The sequence below is a fragment of the Lepus europaeus genome, chromosome 13, assembly GCF_033115175.1.
Source record: "Lepus europaeus isolate LE1 chromosome 13, mLepTim1.pri, whole genome shotgun sequence".
NCBI lineage: Eukaryota > Metazoa > Chordata > Mammalia > Lagomorpha > Leporidae > Lepus > Lepus europaeus.
This window is the reverse complement of record NC_084839.1, coordinates 87650844-87667762: the sequence shown is the minus strand read 5'-3', so window position 1 is coordinate 87667762 and position 16919 is coordinate 87650844. Positions and strand designations below refer to the sequence as shown.

Sequence of the window (16919 nt, the reverse complement as noted above, 5' to 3'; positions counted from 1 at the left end):
AGAGGGGGCGCAAGCCTGGGAGTAACCAGACCTGGGGGGGCTCCAGAAAGTCCAGTCTCCTCAGCCAAGAGGCAGCTGGAGGCAGGTTAGTGTTCTAGGAACTTTCCAATAAGGTTCAACCTAAAACACCTGAGTGGGGAGCTAGCGCGGGGGCAGGCCTCCACGGGTGTGCTCTAGGCTCCCCCTGTCCCATTGCCTGTTCCCCCATCCCCAGACCCAACACCCAGGCACTTGACTTGTCTTGCTATGGGAAAGGGCGACCTCCGATGCAGCCCCAGCAGGGAAAGGAGGGAGGGAGCGGTTTCCGCAGAAGCTGCAGGTTCTCCCTCCTGGAGGCAGAGGGAGCCACAGCCCTCCCCTGCTGCCTTCCCCCTCCCTTACACCTAAAGCTCCCCTAGGGGACAGACCCTCAGGAGAAAGCTGAAGAGGCCTCAGCCGGGGGTGAGGGTAGGGGGCAGGAAGGAAGGGGCTCGGGACTTCCTGCTGTCAGATGCCCCTGCAGAGCCCAGGCAAGCCGCTGAGCCTCATGGTCCCTGGCTGGAAGGCGGCAGTGTTTCCCCAGGGCTGGAGGGGCCTGAGAAGGAGGGGCTTCTGCGCCAGGCTCCGCCTGCCATCTGGTTCTCTGGTTTGTTCTTGTGTTGCCCCCTTCCCTAGGGTTAAGATTCACTCCAGTAACACTATTTTAAAAATCTGCACAAGAATCATGAAAAGGGGGCGAGCACTATGATGTAGCCAGTAAAGCTGCCATCTGCAGTGCCGGCCTCCCATGTACCACCGGTTTGAGTCCTGGCTGCTCTTCTTCTGATCCAGCTCTCTGCTGTGGCCCGGGAGGGCAGTGGAGGATGGCCCAAGTCCTTGGGCCCTGCACCTGCGTGGGAGACCAGGAGGAAGCACCCGGCTCCTGGCTTCAGATTTGCGCAGCTCTGACCATCACGGTCACCTGGTGAGTGAACCAGCAGATGGAAGACCTCTCTCTCTCTCTCTCTCTCTGCCTCTGCGTCTCTGTAACTCTGCGTTTCAAATAAATAAATTTAAAAATTAAATAAATACACCTATTTCCCCCTCCAAATAAATAAATACATTTAAAAAATCATGAAAAGGTATGCTGGCCTCATTAGTAGGTGAGGGTGAAGTGAAAACGGAAAAGCTCAAGATTTCTTAGGGAAAACAGGAATGGACCCCCCACCGTGCCTGGGGGCTGACATGAGATCCCAGCCCTCGGAGGACTGAGCATCTGGGCTCTCCCTCATCCTGGGGGAAGAACTGGGTCCTTCCTCGGAATGCCAGGACTCAAAGGAGCCACAGCGGACCGGAGACTGGCTATTCATTATCAAAGAGCATTGCAGCTGGCAGGGAGAGCTCTGTCTACAAGATGTGTCCCTGGGAGCCCATGGCAGCACCACAGGGGGAAGCACCACACGGGGGTTGGGGAGGGGCGGGGGGCAGCACAGGCTTTCTCTGCACGAGGGCGAGACCAAACAGACACTCTCTCCACAAACAGAAAACTCACCAACACTCCTCAAAACTGCTAAAGAAGAGAACCAAAATGAAATATTAGCAGTTAGTTAGCAAACACCAAAGGCAGAACCAAAAAATTAAAAAGCCAAGTTACTTCTTGAGAAAATGCTTCAGACTTCTGTGTGGAGGCCCCAAGGACAAGGAGAACTCAACCCACAAGCCCGTGGAGTTTATCTATCAAAGCCACTTCATTGGGTTCCAGCCCCAGGGAGACGCCCACTGGGGCACAAGTTTATGTCCGCGTCCAAAGCGAAGTTCCCACAACGGAACACCATTTCTGCTTGTGGTTTTATGACATTAGTAGGAGAGTAAATAAGAGTTTAAGTTATATAAATGAAAAAATATTAGGGGCCTTTTGAGGAATAAAGAGCACTAAACCTAAGGTGCAGAGTAATCGGGTGACCCCGGGCTGGGAACACTGAATTAAAGAGCTTCCTCCCTCAGGGCCCCATGCCATCTCCAACTGCACGCTCACGCCGGCCACACGCCAACATGCAATGGAGCGACAGACACGCTTTCTGGCTGGCTGTGCAGAGCTGCGGTGGGCACGGGGAGCTTCGGCACCTTCCTATTTCCCTAAGGAACACTGGAGGCAGGGAATCCTGAGGCAGGTCTGGCTGTCCGGGTTGTGTGCACACAGGGACGTGCTCTTGGCAGGAATGAATGAATGCTGCTGCGTGGGGGCCTCCCCGAGAACGCCGAAATCCCCCTCGAACCCTTGCCTCTCCTCCTCCCGCATCCAGAGAGGCCGGGCTCCCTGAGCCTGGGGTAGTCTGTGCACATATCTGAGGGGTGGCTTCTAACAGCACACGCCTGTCTGCTCCCTGCTCAGCCACCCAGCCTCGTCCATGGTCAGTGACGCTCCAGATGCATCCCAAGCCCCTCAGCTGCTGACCTGATCCTGGTCCAGGGTCAACCTTGCCAAGTTATGACCTGATTCTTGGCCACAGTAGCAGCCAAGTCATGGTCCACCGGCTCCATCCCAGCCACTAAAGCTCTACCTGACCATCTTGTGGGAGTCTCTGGGCCTTTGCTTTACCTTCCCTCCAACAGCCCCACTCTTAATTGATAAGCCTGACCCTTTGAACACCATGTTCTGCAGAAACAGTTCCACTGATACCTCAGCTCCTTCCCTCCCACATCACCAACACCCTGCAACCTCTCCTTCCCTGTCCTTGCAGGAAGAACCGTCTGGGGCCTGTCTATCTGCAACAGAACCCCGCCTCACCAGTACACCCATCTCTTCCACCTTGCCTCATCCACATTCCTCCTTTGCATCAGCCTAAACACACGCTCAAGTCACCATTATTCTCCACAACCAGAGCCCTTGGCCCTCCCTCTATTCCGTGGTCTGTCCAGGGGCTTACAGAATCAGCTACACTCGCCCTCCGCACGTGGTACACCCACACCCCCGACCCACTTCAATGTGGATGGGTGCCATTCTGGAAGCAGCCACAGCTCCCATGTGTCCAGCGAGACGGCTGTGATTTCCAGCTCTCACTCCCCCATCCTGAGCTGCTCTGATGCCTGCTCCCCGCTCCACAGCACCCTCAGCGGGCGGGGGTCAGTCCCTGCTTCCTCACATGGCGCTTGCTGACTTGTCTGCTCCTGGGCAAGACCCTGACCACACCAGGGCCACGCCTAGATCTGTCACCCCAGCATCTCTAGCCCCAGAGCGCAGCCCAGGCAGAGCAGGCTCTCTGCCTTAGCTCTCCCGCCGGGGTCTTCCTGGCCTCCTCTTACTCTGTGTGCTGCTTCGGCCATGCCTACCTGGCAATCCCTTACTCAGGATGGCAGCTCTGGGCAGTGCCCTGAATCTTGTCTGGACTGGTAATATGTATCAGTCAGTGTTTCAGACTTTAGGCTTGTGGTGTTCAACAGGTTGGGCAGGGACTCCAAAGGACTCCAAGCCAGCAGAGTCCACACAGGGCAGCTGCCCAAAGCACCACGTCCAAGGTGGATGGCAATTTGCTGCTCATTTTGCCTTCCTTACCCACCCAGCTCACACGCACACACAGAGCAGCACAGGGTCCAGGAGGCAGCTCCTCCTGCCACTCGAGAGCACATCAGATGGCCGGCTGTTTCTGCAGCCACATTTTGATTTCCTTTGTAACCGAGAAGCATCGTGTAGGCAGACAAGGAGCACAGACCCGCCCTGGTTACTTACTGTTTCTTTGTCTCTTCAAATTTGTGCAGCTTCTTGCGGAGACCTCCTGATTTAAAACCTTGGCAGTGTGCTGCTGGCGCGCCGATGGTGACGATGTCATAGTTCTGATCTGAATGACAGAAAGCTCTCCTCCGTTACTCTGGGCTCAGGCCTACGGACAAGCCAGCTACGGGGATACACACATCCGACTGGGAGCCTGCCCCCTCCGGCTTGTTTCCCAGCAGCTTTGGGTTCCCTGGACCCTGAAGGCAGGCTGGAGTCCAGCACCGCCACCTCAGCAGATGAGGGTTCTAGTGGACGTGCGTGGAGCCGCATGAGGCTGCAGGAAGCTACTCAGAAACGCTTGTTTGCACCTGTCTCGGGGAAGATCGGCTGATGGGGAACTTCCTGCCACAGAAACCCGCAGGCAAGCTGGGGGCAGGAGAGACAAGTGGAGGGGTCTGGGCTCTTTAACTCAGACCTGTCAGAGGTCCTTGGGACGTCTCTTCCCCAAGATGCCCAGCAGCTGAGCCTACAGGAAAACTAGAGAAGTTATGGGACAGTCTGGGACCAAGCACCCAGGGGAAGCAGCAGCGGAACATGATTTAACAAGAAAGGCAGAAAAATAGATACCTGATCCACCATCATCTTGAACTCTCATCCTCTGTATGTGTAAGTTTGTGGGAACAAATTCTAATTTTTTATCCGCTTTCAGACTGCTTGCTTTAAAGGAAGGACCTAAGAAACGGAACAGGAGAAAACAGGCTCAGCACACGAGTCACGCTTTCATAAGCCGCCAAGCAGAGAAACGGCCTTCGGAGGATGGCCACGAGCAGGCGAGTGCCGGCAACGGCTTTGGGAAACTCTGAGTTGCCCATGGGCACATTCTGTGTCCAGATGGTGGGAGGGCAGGGATCTGTTCTGGGTGGGAGGGTGCTGGGTGGTGAATGGAGCAGAACCAGCTTCAGAAGGCTGTTGTGCCGAGGCCATGCCTTCCACCACTGCGCTCTCCACTCTGAGATGTGCAGCACAGTGTCAGCCCCACGAGAGAAAGCAAAGGGACTCAGGCCAGAGAGTGCCTGTTCCGAGCCTACAGACTGCTACCACGCAGGGAGCAAGAAAGCCGTTCACCAGAACAACACAATTCAGTTATGAACAACAAGGAGAAGGGCTGCTCAGCACCCCGGGCTTCTCAGGATGGACAAAAGCAACCAAGCACTCGATCCAGTCCATTGGAACACAAACTTCAACAAGTTCCCTGGCTTACGCTTATCGCGAGACTGGACAATGTTTCATGACAAAGATCTCATTTCTGTAACCGGAATCTATAACTTAAGTGAAGAACTACATGCCTGTGAAACACAGCAGTCAACACAATAAACTGACGATCAGAAGCGCAGAAGCAACATCCTATCTAGTGAACAAAACCACACGTATGCCGCCAGCACACGGCTCGCAGGCCACAAGTCGTGGGCTGCACTTGGCCACAGGAAACTGTTCTCTGAGCTTGAATCAGCGTGAGCCACAGAGCAGCAGCACGGGGACCCCACAAGCCTGAGAGAAACGCTCTTGAAAACTCAAGGGGGTGTGGGTTTCACACTCTGTGGGGACAGCTGTCTGGCACGAGCCAGTCCCTTGGTTCCTCGAGGTTGATGCCCCCACCTCTCCGAGAGACGCACTGGAACCTGCAGACACCCAAGCACTGCCAACTTGTCAGTTCTGGATTTGGCTTCCTCACACCCAGCTGCTATTGACATTTTATGTCAAAATCACATGAAGAGCTCAGAATTTTCTTAAAAATCCTTCAAAAATTCCTGCTGCATGTGGAGGGAAAGAAAGGAAAAACCTGGAGATTCGGAATGATTCGAAACGCTAAGGTGAGGACACAGCGAAACATCCATTCCATTTGGGGTAAACGAGGAACAAGCCAGGAGCAGTTTCCTAAACCCAGCCTGGAGTGTTCTGAAAGTCACACGGCATTTCAAGAAGAAACGGCCTTCACACTTCACTTTCTCTTTTGAGCCTTAAATAGAGAACTCCACTCTGGCATTTTATATGTTCAGTAAAGATACCACCGACCATCTAAACCGAGACATCTAGAAAACTGCTTCCAGGCACTTCACTGATAGCAGACCTAGGACAACAAATAGCACAAACCAGTGACAGCCTGACTTGTCTCCCCTCAGTTTCACCCTACAGCGGTTATCTTGGTAGATGACACCAGAGAAGGCCGTTTCAATGCAATCCACAGATTGGCCTTTTCAATTAAGATCTAGAAAACCCATACTGGAAACAGTTCACATCTATATGAGAATCTACTTGTAAAAACCCACTCAAGTGTCTGTCAGAGGGAGAGTGGAACCTTGGGCCCCAGCCCTCTGGCCAGGAGGTGGAGGGGACGGGCGGCCCGAGAAGGCAGGACAGCACCCACCTTTGTACTGATGGAGGTCGGTCAGGTTCTCCTGGTATGTGAGGATGATGGTCTGGTACTGGGTGACAATCTGGCGCCGGAGGCTCTCCCAGCAAGGGGACAGCTCCCCCAGCTCCTCCAGTTCACACACTCTGCAGGCAAGACACATGAGTCAGGTTGCTAGGAGGCTCCCTCCCTGGGGAGGCCTAACCAGAATGAGATGTGTGTGGAAGGAGCCCTGATGCCTGAGGGAGCTGGGACAGTGGTTACACCATCAATCTAAAGAGCGACAGTAGGACAGACCACTGACCACAGGGGAAAGCATATGGAGAGTCTACAGGAACTCTCTTGAACGTGCAAGGGATGGGTAGAGAAGAAAGACGCCATGAGGAACTGACTCCACACTGGCCACCCATGCAAGTATCCACGCAGCCCCAGGCTTGGCCACAGCCTGCCCAGGTCTGAGCAGAAGGACGTGTAACCCTCCCAGAACAGAGAGAGCTGAAGGCCTTGTGCCCTCCCCACAAGACCAGAGCTGCAGAATGTAACTGCTGGGCTGCAGCCTAGCAATGGGGGTCCCACAGCTGGGGCTACACCCACGGCCCCTGCCTACGTCAGTGTCATCATTCCTGGGTATGAGACAAGGAAGCTGGACCTTTGGCTTTTCTTCCTTCCACCGTATGTGCCTATGTAAGAAACTGTCAGAACCTAAAAATGGACTGCTATGTTGTTACTGGCCACATCATACAGGCCTGGCCTTGGCTTTGTTTTATATGTGTGTGTCTGACAGAGAGATTGAGGCAGAGAAAGGAGGGAGGGGGAAGAGGAGGAAAAAGGAAAAAAAAAAAAAAAAAAGAACTACTATCTCCAGTAAAATAAAGGTTGTATAAGAACTGAAATTTAAACTCATCGGAGAGTATTCACTATATAACCAGAGTAACAAAATACAAGGAGGGTTTTTGTTAAAGGAAAGATAAAGGCCGGGGCTGTGGCACAGCAGTAAAGGCGCCGCCTGCAGTGTCAGCATCCCATATGGGTGCCAGTTCGAGTCCTGGCTGCTCCACTTCCGATCCAGCTCTCTGCTGTGGCCTGGGAGGGCAGTGGAAGATGGCCCAAGTCCTTGGGCCCCTGCACCCGTGTGGGAGACCTGGAAGAAGCTCCTGGCTCCTGGCTTCGGACTGGCCCAGCACTGGCCTTTGCAGCCATTTGGGGAGTGAACCAGGAGATGGAAGATCTCTCTCTCTCTCTCTGCCTCTGCCTCTCTGTAACTCTTCCTTTCAAATAAGTAAATAAATAAATCTTAAAAAAAAAAAAAAAAAGATTAGGAAAATGGGGACGGGGAAAGTATAAACAGAGTAAATCCTCACCACAGGAAATCAGCCGCTAACCCCCACAGTTGATTAATGAGAGGACCCCGTACAGACATGCAGAAAGGTAGCAGCAAACACAAAACCACTAAAGAGATTGTTCCTGGGAAGAAGATCAGGCTATGTTTTCAGTTAGAAACTTTTCAGGAGTGGGCGTTCGGCACAGTGTTTAAGATGCTGGAGTGTTGAGTTTGAGTCCTGGTTCTGCCCTCATTTCCACACACCCTGGGAGGCAGCAAGCGATGACCTAGCACTTGGATCCATGCCACCCTTGTGGGAGACCTGGACTGAACTCCTGCCTTTAGCCTGGTCCAGCCCCAGCTGTTGTGGGTACTTGGGGAGTGAACCAGGTGGAAGATTTCTCTGCCTCTCTGCCTTTTAAGTAAAATGAAAATAAATAAACAAAAATGTTAAAAACTTTCAGCACTATTTGATTTTTTTTATAGTAGGCCATATATTTTCCTCTAGGAAAAAGCAATGTTAATTTTATAAAAGTTAATAGGAAACTAATAAATTGTCATAAGTTAGAAAAAAAAAGGGGGGGGGGTGCCTGAGACATGCACTTGGCCTAGTTCTCGAGACACTGGGTGAGATCTCGCATCCCAGATCAGACTGCCTGCGTTCATTCCCCAGCTCCAGCTCCTACTCCAGCTGCCTGTCAGCGCAGGCAATGGGAAGCAGTGTGATGCCTCACACAGCTGGATTCCTGTCGCCCATGTGGGAAATCTGGATTGAGTTCCTGGCTCCTGGCTTCAGCCCTGGCCTAAGCTCAGTGGCTGTGGGCATTTGGGGAGTGAATCACAGAAGATGGGAACGCGCTGTCTCGGTCTCTTTGCTTCTCAAAATTAAAAAAAAAAAAAAAAAAAAAAAAAAGGCTTTGTCACTTTATTATTGTTGAAATACCAAGCTCAATGTACAGAAGCATCCAATGCAAGCACAGCTGCACAGCAATCCAATGTCCTCACCCCCCGCCAGAGGCTGCCCCCAGCCTCAGGCCTCTCCCGAGCACAGAAGCTCTGCAGGTGCTGGCACAGCTGGCCCCGCTCTCTGCAATGTCTCTGCCTGTGTCTCACTGGCTGTTTTCTCTGTCTTGGGGGTCAGCTGCATGCCAGCACCTCCAGAGGTCTGCCACGACCACCTTCTCCCTGGCGTGGCTCTTCTAACCTCGGGCACACACTGGCACACCCGGAGCTCCTGGGTGACGCGCCCACGTTTCTTGTCTCCCCTTCTGTCACACTTACCAAGAAGCCCTGCGCTGTCAGTGCCTGACAGTGGTGGCTGCTGACCATAATGATGACAAAATGGTTAGAGGGGTCGACTCTTTCAAGTGATAACGCACCCACCACACAATAGGAAATGATGCCATAATTAAAAACTAAAATGTGAAAACTGAAATTAAATAAATTAAAATGTGAAAACTGAAGATACATGGAAAAGTACATTCCAACCATGTAAATATATACAAGTATGGACAAGGCCAAAAATATTTTTAAAGTAAAATAACTGTAAAAATATGTGTGTGTGTGTACAGAAAGAAAAAGCAATTTTCAAAATATTGGCAATTGGTGAATTTAGGTGAAAGGTATCTAGGTGCTCCCTGCATTATTCCTGCCATCTTTCTCTAAGCTTGAAATCTTTTCAAGCTAAAAAATTAAAACCAAATAGCTACATTAAAACAGGAGGATTTTGGTTGCCTTGTTGTTTTTCACACCTCTATTATACTGTGTTTATAATTAACATTGCTATAACACAAGGAGCAGGGACAATAACTGGACAGACAGGAGAATCTGCAGGGCCTGAAACACCTCTCAGGCCCTCCCGGCCTCAGGACTGATGGCATCTGCTCTGGTCTGACAGATGTCAAGGGGTGGAGACCCTTGCTCCATGGAACCAGAGAGCCCTGAGGGGTCAAAGTTCGTCTTCTGCAGCCCTGTTCTCTGAGAACTAACCTAGGAAACTTTGACCTGGGCGGCTATGACCAAGGGACAATCAGCGATCTCTAACTTTCTGCAAGGCCAATGAGAGAGGAAGAGGGAAGAAGGGGAAGAGAAGAGGTGCTGTGCACTGGACACACATCTGAGGTTCAAGCTCTGTCCTGTGAAATCATTGCACGTGAGTTCCTGAGACTGATGAGCAAACAGAGGCTTCGGTGCGCTCAGGCCGCAGGGTGCTAAGTGGCCAAAGCTGGGTCTGCAGTCCAGCCTATCAGATGTCAGTGCTCTGCCCACACCTCAGAAACGAAGGGACACGTGACTGGGCCCTGCCACCCCGGCCCGTCACAGCCTCACCTGGCCGCATCTTCTTCCAGCAAGAGCTTCACGAACTGCCGGGGCACGTGCAAGGAGAGCGCGCTCTCTGCCATCTGCTCCAGGATCCGCAGGTGGTTGCCGTCGGTGGTTGGGAACCGATACATGCGGCAGACGGCACCGCCAAACACTGCGTTGGGGTGCAGGGGACACAGAGGCTGTGGCTGAGCTGGCCGCAGACCTGCCTCACGGTCCTCCTCCCCACACCCTCAAGTCCTTTCTCTGCTCGTCTCAAGAGAATCACAACATCTGAACCAAAACCCACCAGGGACAGAGCCGGAATGTTCCTCTCCCAGACACAAAGTCTTCCTGTGCCCGCATATCTAAGAAACTCTCAGGGCAAGGGGCTGGGAGCAGGGAGGGTGTGAATCACGAAACTCAGGGCAAAATGAGAAACAAGGAGACAGAGGAGAAGCCTCCTCTTTCTTGGAGCATCACCAACTCTTGATGCTGCCAAAGGAGTAACACACTGACCAGCAGCAGAGCTGGGACAACAGGGGTGCACGGCCGTGATGACCACACCAGTTGGGGAGCAAAAGGTGCCCATCGACCCGAGAGTCGGCTACGCAAGAGTGACAGGAGCATCCGTGGAGGCAGCCGCTCACCTGATTTCAGTAAAGTGTCTTTTCGCAATGAAGCATATTTGGATCGGATTCCCAATGCCTCAGTCAGGCTCTCATCCACAGGCAGAACCATCTATAAGATGTACAGGAAAGCACAAGGAAACTGGGAGACTCAGACAACCCCAGAGCACTCTGCAGAAATGGGGGCCCACATACAACGTAAGAGAACTCTTGAACTGCAGATGCACGGTTAGCCCTGCGAGAAGCATGCCACGCGAGCCACAGCCACGTTGAGCCCCCCTCCCAGCACCCTGAACACACTGCCAGCATGCAGCTCCTGGGCCTGCATGTCTTCTGAGTCACACCCCCGCTCCCCCCCCCCACCCCGTGTTCAGTGCTCTGTGTGAAAAATCAAACGGAGGGATACATGATGCAAAAGAGCGTTTCTTGAGCTAACGTTCTGGGCTTCATTTGTGTAAAAGGAGAAATCTTTGCAGTTTGACAACAATGACTACCCAGCAGTGTCAGGATTCTTAAATTCGCATTCCTGCTGGGGAGTCTGAGAGTGCCTGCTGACAGACTGTGCGGGACGGAGGGTGCACACTGATGAGAGAGGGCAGGGCAGACAGTGGGGTGGACCTAGATGGAGAGGAGGGGAAGGTGGGTGTGTGTGAGGTTACTGTAGGGCCTGTGTGCTGTGGAAGAGAAGAATAGTAACAAACTACTCTAACAGCTAAGGTAGGTCTCAGATGCCTTTGCACTTGGGCTCAGCACCCCCACAGCAGCCCTTTCCCTTGCCAACTGCAGTGACTCAGGCTGTGGCCTGCTTGCTCCTCCCCTCTGGAGACAGCCAGCGTGGCACCCCGAGCAGAGGCCGGCTCCAGGAGGGCAGTCTTGCCGGGGAGGATCACAGCATCCTGCAGGGGGCAGCATCGAGCAGCAGGTGCCGCCTTCCGCAGAGCAGAGGTTAGATACAAGGGGATGGCCTGTCTTACTCTGTCGGGAAAGAACGACACTGGCAGACTCACCCTCCCATTGACAGTGTCCAGAGAGCGGGTCACGGGAGGCCGCTGGTCTGACTTCTCCTCCATCTGCCAGCCGATCACAGTGATGTTACCCACACGGTCGCTCTCTGCAGACCTGCAATGGTAACGTGCTTTGAGGAGCGGTGTTTTAACTCTGCTTCTTTTTGGCTTAAACGCAAAGCTCAGCCAACTTGGATCCTCGGTCAGTCGGCATTCACAGCACCAGTAGGCTCCTTCAGGGAGAGGCAGACAAGGAAGCCCAGCGGGGCAGGGGAGGCCTGGGTCTGAGAAGGGGCAGTGGGGACGTGGCTGGTGCGGCCAGAGGGGGCTTCCCAAGCAGGAGTCGGTGCTACTGACCACCAGGAGGGATGCGTCTCAGTCAGGACTGGAGTGCATCTTTTTAAATAATGTTCAGTTATTTTATTATTATTTTTATTTGAAAAGCAGAGAGAGAGACAAAATTTTCTTCCATCTGCTGGCTCACTCTCCAAGTGCACACAACAGCCAGAGCTGGGCTAGGCTGAAGCTAGGAGCAGCCAGAATCTCTGAGTTGCCCTGCATGAGTGGCAGGGACCCAAGCACTCGAGCCACTGCCTGCTGCCTCCCAGGCTGCGCATTAGCAGGAAGCTGGAGTGGAAGCCAAGTGGGACTTGAACACAAAGACACTGCAGAATGGGAAGTGGGCCTCCCAGGCAGGAGCTTAACCAGCCCCACACAGTGCCAGCCCCTACAATGTCCTTTTTCCTGGCACAGAATCCCTCCCTCTTCCTTCCTATACCAGCAGCAAGCTCTGATTAGCCTCATGGCCTAGGCCTGTTCTCATGGTAAACCAAGACCACCCAGGGCATCCTGAAGACTCAGAATCCTGCAGCCAGCTCTATGGTGTAGCCGGAAAAGCTACCACCTGCAGTGCCGGCATCCCATACAGGTGCCAGTTAGAGTCCCGGTTGCTCCACTTCCCATCCAGCTCTTTGCTATGGCCTGGAAAAGCAGTAGAGGATGGCCCAAGTCCTTGGACCCCTGCACACATGTGGGAGACCCAGAAGAAGCTTCTGGCTCCTGGTTTCGGATCAGCACAGCTCTGGCCGTTGCGGCCAATTGGGGAGTGAACCGCAGATGGAAGACCTCTCTCTCTCTGAGTAACTCTTTCAAATAAATAAATAAATAAATATTTTTTAAAAAGACTCAGAATCCTGATATGATACAGCTAATGACACCCCAGACCCACCAGCTTCACCCCTAAGACCTCCCCATCGCCTTGGTGGCTGGTGGCTTCCTGGGCCCATGAGATCCATCTAGGGGAGCCCTAGGGACACCTTGGCACCCAGGCACTTTATTTATGATGTCTGACTTAGCCATGTTCCACATTTTCATATGGTCACATCCAAAGGCCAAGTCCTCTGTGATGTTCTCACACTTTTCTCATGCCAGGAAGAGTCCTTCCCAAGCTAACGGGATCTTTAGCTCTTTTTAAAAAGGGGGATGCCCCATTTCTTAAGTTGAACTCTAACCCAGCCAGTTTTAGTTCCGGCCCATGATGTACCTAAGTATTCTTCCCAAACAGCCCTTTCTTTCCCTCACATGATTTTTTTTCACCCTCTCTCATTTTGCATAAGATTCTTCCTTTTTCCTGACTCAACATCTCTACACACATACAGGACTGCTGCAGGGTTCTCGCCATGTCTACTAATTAGACAGCCAACACCTGCAATACTGCTGCTTCCAACTGTCTCAATATGGCAAGCTACAGTAGCTTCCAACTGTCTCAATATGGCAGGGAACTGATCATATTCAAATTTTCATTCTATTTTAGACTATTTTCCCAGACAATATTAATCCAATTTTTACATGTTGAAAAGTGCTTTATCAGAATTTTGGTTTAGGAAAGGTTGACAACTTGATCCCATTTATGTTCCCATCTAAGTATCCAATGGGTGCTTCCTTTTCATTCATTCAATCAATATGTGTTGAAAATCAGGCACTTGCTAGGTGCTGGGGAAACAGCAGCAAAACGAAGCAGACAAAAATCTCTGCTATCTGGGAGATTGTATTCTCTAGGGAAAGGGACAAATGAGAAAGAAATGATTTTATTATTATTATACATTACCTAGGCTGTCCTTTAGGTCTGAATACTACAGTGCTCAGACTTCTGTAGACACCACAAATTTCCACCCCATGACTGCTCCCCTGATGGGCTCTGCCACCTCCCCTCTTAGACCAGTCTCTGGTGGGGGAAGGGTATCCTGAAAGTAGGAAATGGGGTCTTTCCCCATCTGTCCCTAGAACTCCAGACACTTTCAAAAGAATGCTTTTAAATACCAACCTTAGTGTTAAATGCAACCTATGATGCCTGTCTTGCAGCAGGTCTTTGACAATGAACGTTCCAGAGCCCAGTAAATACATCTGAGGAAGAAACGGGGAGAGAAACAGCATTAGAGTGCTGGTGCAAGGAGGCCCATGGCCCAAAGAAGTCTGAAAAATTCCATAACACACAATCATGATCCTCATCATCTCAGGAGCCTAATGGGGACGTTCAGAAAGATGTCCCCAGTGACAATCACATTTAGACATGAGTTAACACATAAGCCAGCAGTGAAATCCATCTTGTGTTCACCACTCCCCCACAGATGACTGCCTAGCTTTACAAAGGGGGGAAGAAAATCCCACCAACTGCAGTGTGTTACTTAACTGTTCCCTGAGATCTATCTTTGACGTCATACACGGAGAGCTTGATCTGTGTCATCTGATTGATAAGAGAGTCTTGAAAGAAGGCAATGCTGCTCAGGAATATAGGATTGTTGGTTCCCTAGAACAGAAAAGGAAATAATCAGAATACAGAATTGCATTTAAAGTAACTGCTTTTGAAACGGGTCAACATTTTCAGAATGAGAAGCTAACATTTTCACTGACTTGGATCAACACAAATGTTGGCTTAAATGGATGTTTTCCAAAAGAGAAGAATGCAATCTGACACAGATGCTGCAGATACAGACCCACGATTGGGCCCAATTCTAAGAGTTTCACATGCAGACATTTTCTAAAGTGGAAATGAGTACAATGTCCACATGCATTCTTAATATCACAACTTTAGGTGCACTGTGTATTTGGATTTACTATTGTGGACAGATCCTTTAAGATGTACAAACAGGGAGATGAAAGGGGAAAGGAAAGGTTTAAGTCATTTATTACTTCTAAAACACTGTGTGTGGAACAATTAAAGCCTGACTTCTCAGTTACTCTCTAGGACCAGTTGCTAGTTTCTGGATCATAGGAGGCTATTTCTTGGCAGGTTAGCCCTGCCCCAAAGCAGGGATCTATCACATCCTCTTTCTCAGGCAATGGTTACTGGTGCCTCAGCCAAACCAATCCTGGTCGAGGCTGTACCTGCTTCAGCGTCTGCCTCTGTCCATCTTCTCTCTGCAGCCCCAGATCTAGTCTACTCTTGGAGACTTCCTGGGGCCTCAACCCAGCTCAACTTCTCCTTCCACCCATCTCCAGTCTCTTTCCAATCAGGTTAAAAACTCGGCTTTGGTGTCTCGTTCCCTATCATTGCCCACCATCCAGTGACTATGAACTACTGCCAAGTGCCATCTCCAGAGCATCTCCTACATGCATCCCACTGCCAATCAGATCCCAAACGCCTGTGTGAGTCAAGACACTGGTCAGAGACTCCCCTGCACAAAGGCCTGGACCAGCTGGCTACTGTATGCTGTGTGGCAAAGTCTCTGGCCTGGACTCCAGGGCCTCCTTTCCTGTCTTTCCCATTTGTGCCTTGCCCACACCAAGCAAGTGTTTTTCCCAAACCTGCATGAAGCTTTCCAACTACCATGCCTTTGCATAGCTAGCATGAAACTCGGGCATTTCCTTCCATGTGAAGTCCACAGGGCAGCAGCAAGGGCATCACCTGGGAGCTTGTGAGGAGTTCAGAGTCCTGGGCCCTGCTGCAAACCTACTGAGGCATAATTTCATTCAGCTTCACCTAGGAAGTCTGCTCCAGTCCTCAGGGCTGGAGGGGACACCAGGACTCTAGTGCTGCTGTCACTTTTCTACTAACACTTCCCACATTCCGCAGTGTAGGGAGGTAGACAGATTCATCTGTGCCTCCCCACCGACAGGCTGGGGAACGCCGGAGGGCAGGGATGGCGCCCTCTGTTCTACCTATCATCTACAGTGCCTGGCACTATGCTTCACATGTAGACAGAGCTCAACAAATGCTCAGAAAGCACAACTGTTGACCTGAACTTGGAAACAAAATTCTAAGACACCACAAGAGGGGTTTTAGCTTCTAAAACATGAAACAGAAATGCAGTTTAAGTTTGGTAATTCTTCACGTTACAAATGCAACTGTAGCAAACCAGCAACTCCAACACTAAGGGAATAGCTTATGTGATGTGCTCAATTGTCGGAAAGGATTCTGTAAGAACTCCCACAATGAATAGATATCAACTAATTTAAAGGAAAGAGCAGAGGTATCACACAAAAATCAACAGCTGGAAAAACCAACACAAATAGAGATACGTCCTGGCAACAGGGTAAGTTAATAGTGGCACTCCTCCAAGCTTTGGACACAGTTCTCTAAATGTAGCATGCAATTGGAAATGACCAGAAAGAATCAGGATCACTCTTCAAAAATAACCAGCCAATAATTAATCAGTCATCGTAAAGGCTAAACATCGACCTAATCACACTCCACAGAGAAACAGCAACAATTCGTATAAACCTAACTGCAGCCACAGATGCTGGGGTAACTAAATCCCTCCACCCCCGGCCCCAGCCCCAGCCCCAGCCTCAGTCCCATCAGGGCTGCAACACGGCGCAGGCACGTCTGGCGCTCCCTGGAGGAGAGGGAGCGGCAGCACCCACCTCAATGATCTCCGTCTGTGCGTGCTTTGTCCAGAAGGCCTGAGGAGGGGTGGTGACGCTCACTGCTACAAAACTATTTGGTTTTCGATCTAGCGAAGGCGTATGCAGCTCACTGCAAGCTGTAAAGATAAGATCAGAAAGAAATGAGTCCTTTGAAATCAGGTTCTAGTTAGTTCTCTGTTCCAAACACACTCAAACAAAGCACAGGGAGTAAAAGACCCTCAAAGGGAAGAGACACTCACATTGTCAGTGGCCACAGGCAGGTGAATTTTAAAATACGAGACCACCTCTTAACAGCCTCTCCTGTCCTGGAAGACCGGAAGACCCTCACTGCTGCATGGAAAGGAACACAAAACCACAAGCCTCTGGGACTTGACCCTTACAGCCTGAATTCAGTACCTCACTGGACTCCAACCAGTTGAGCTAAGAAGCCTTGCAGTCTATGGAATCTAAGATATAGCAACACCCATTTGCATCCAAGGCTGCTGCGGCCACCTCTAAGCGGCTGGTGCCCCATGTGTCTTGGTTTGTAGACTGATATATGCTGGAAGAAAATGAAAATTCTACAGCAAAATGAATACAGCTTTTTAAAATGTATTTTTTATTTTTAAAAAAGACTTACTTATTTTGAGAATTAGAGTTACAGAGAGAAAGTGATAGAAACAAAAAAAGAGAGAGATTCTACCTGTTAGCTTACTCCCCAGATAGTCATGATGGCCAG

At 51.0% G+C, this 16919-nt stretch overlaps 1 protein-coding gene across 6 annotated transcripts in view; it reads right to left on the bottom strand.

The window, feature by feature from the left end:
* INPP4A (inositol polyphosphate-4-phosphatase type I A) overlaps positions 1-16919 on the bottom strand; it is a 146515-nt gene that overhangs the window by 34059 nt on the left and 95537 nt on the right. For 4 of the 6 annotated variants that reach the window (XM_062209928.1, XM_062209930.1, XM_062209927.1 and 1 more), the window contains exons 5-14: positions 16199-16317; positions 14025-14141; positions 13659-13738; positions 11339-11450; positions 10353-10443; positions 9730-9877; positions 6096-6226; positions 4298-4402; positions 3686-3794; positions 1511-1528 (exon numbers count right to left, since the gene is read on the bottom strand). In XM_062209928.1, the coding sequence (XP_062065912.1) occupies positions 1511-1528; positions 3686-3794; positions 4298-4402; positions 6096-6226; positions 9730-9877; positions 10353-10443; positions 11339-11450; positions 13659-13738; positions 14025-14141; positions 16199-16317 (1030 nt within the window). The remainder of the gene's footprint in view (positions 1-1510; positions 1529-3685; positions 3795-4297; positions 4403-6095; positions 6227-9729; positions 9878-10352; positions 10444-11338; positions 11451-13658; positions 13739-14024; positions 14142-16198; positions 16318-16919) is intronic. The other 2 variants (XM_062209933.1, XM_062209929.1) reach the window with 1 other exon arrangement.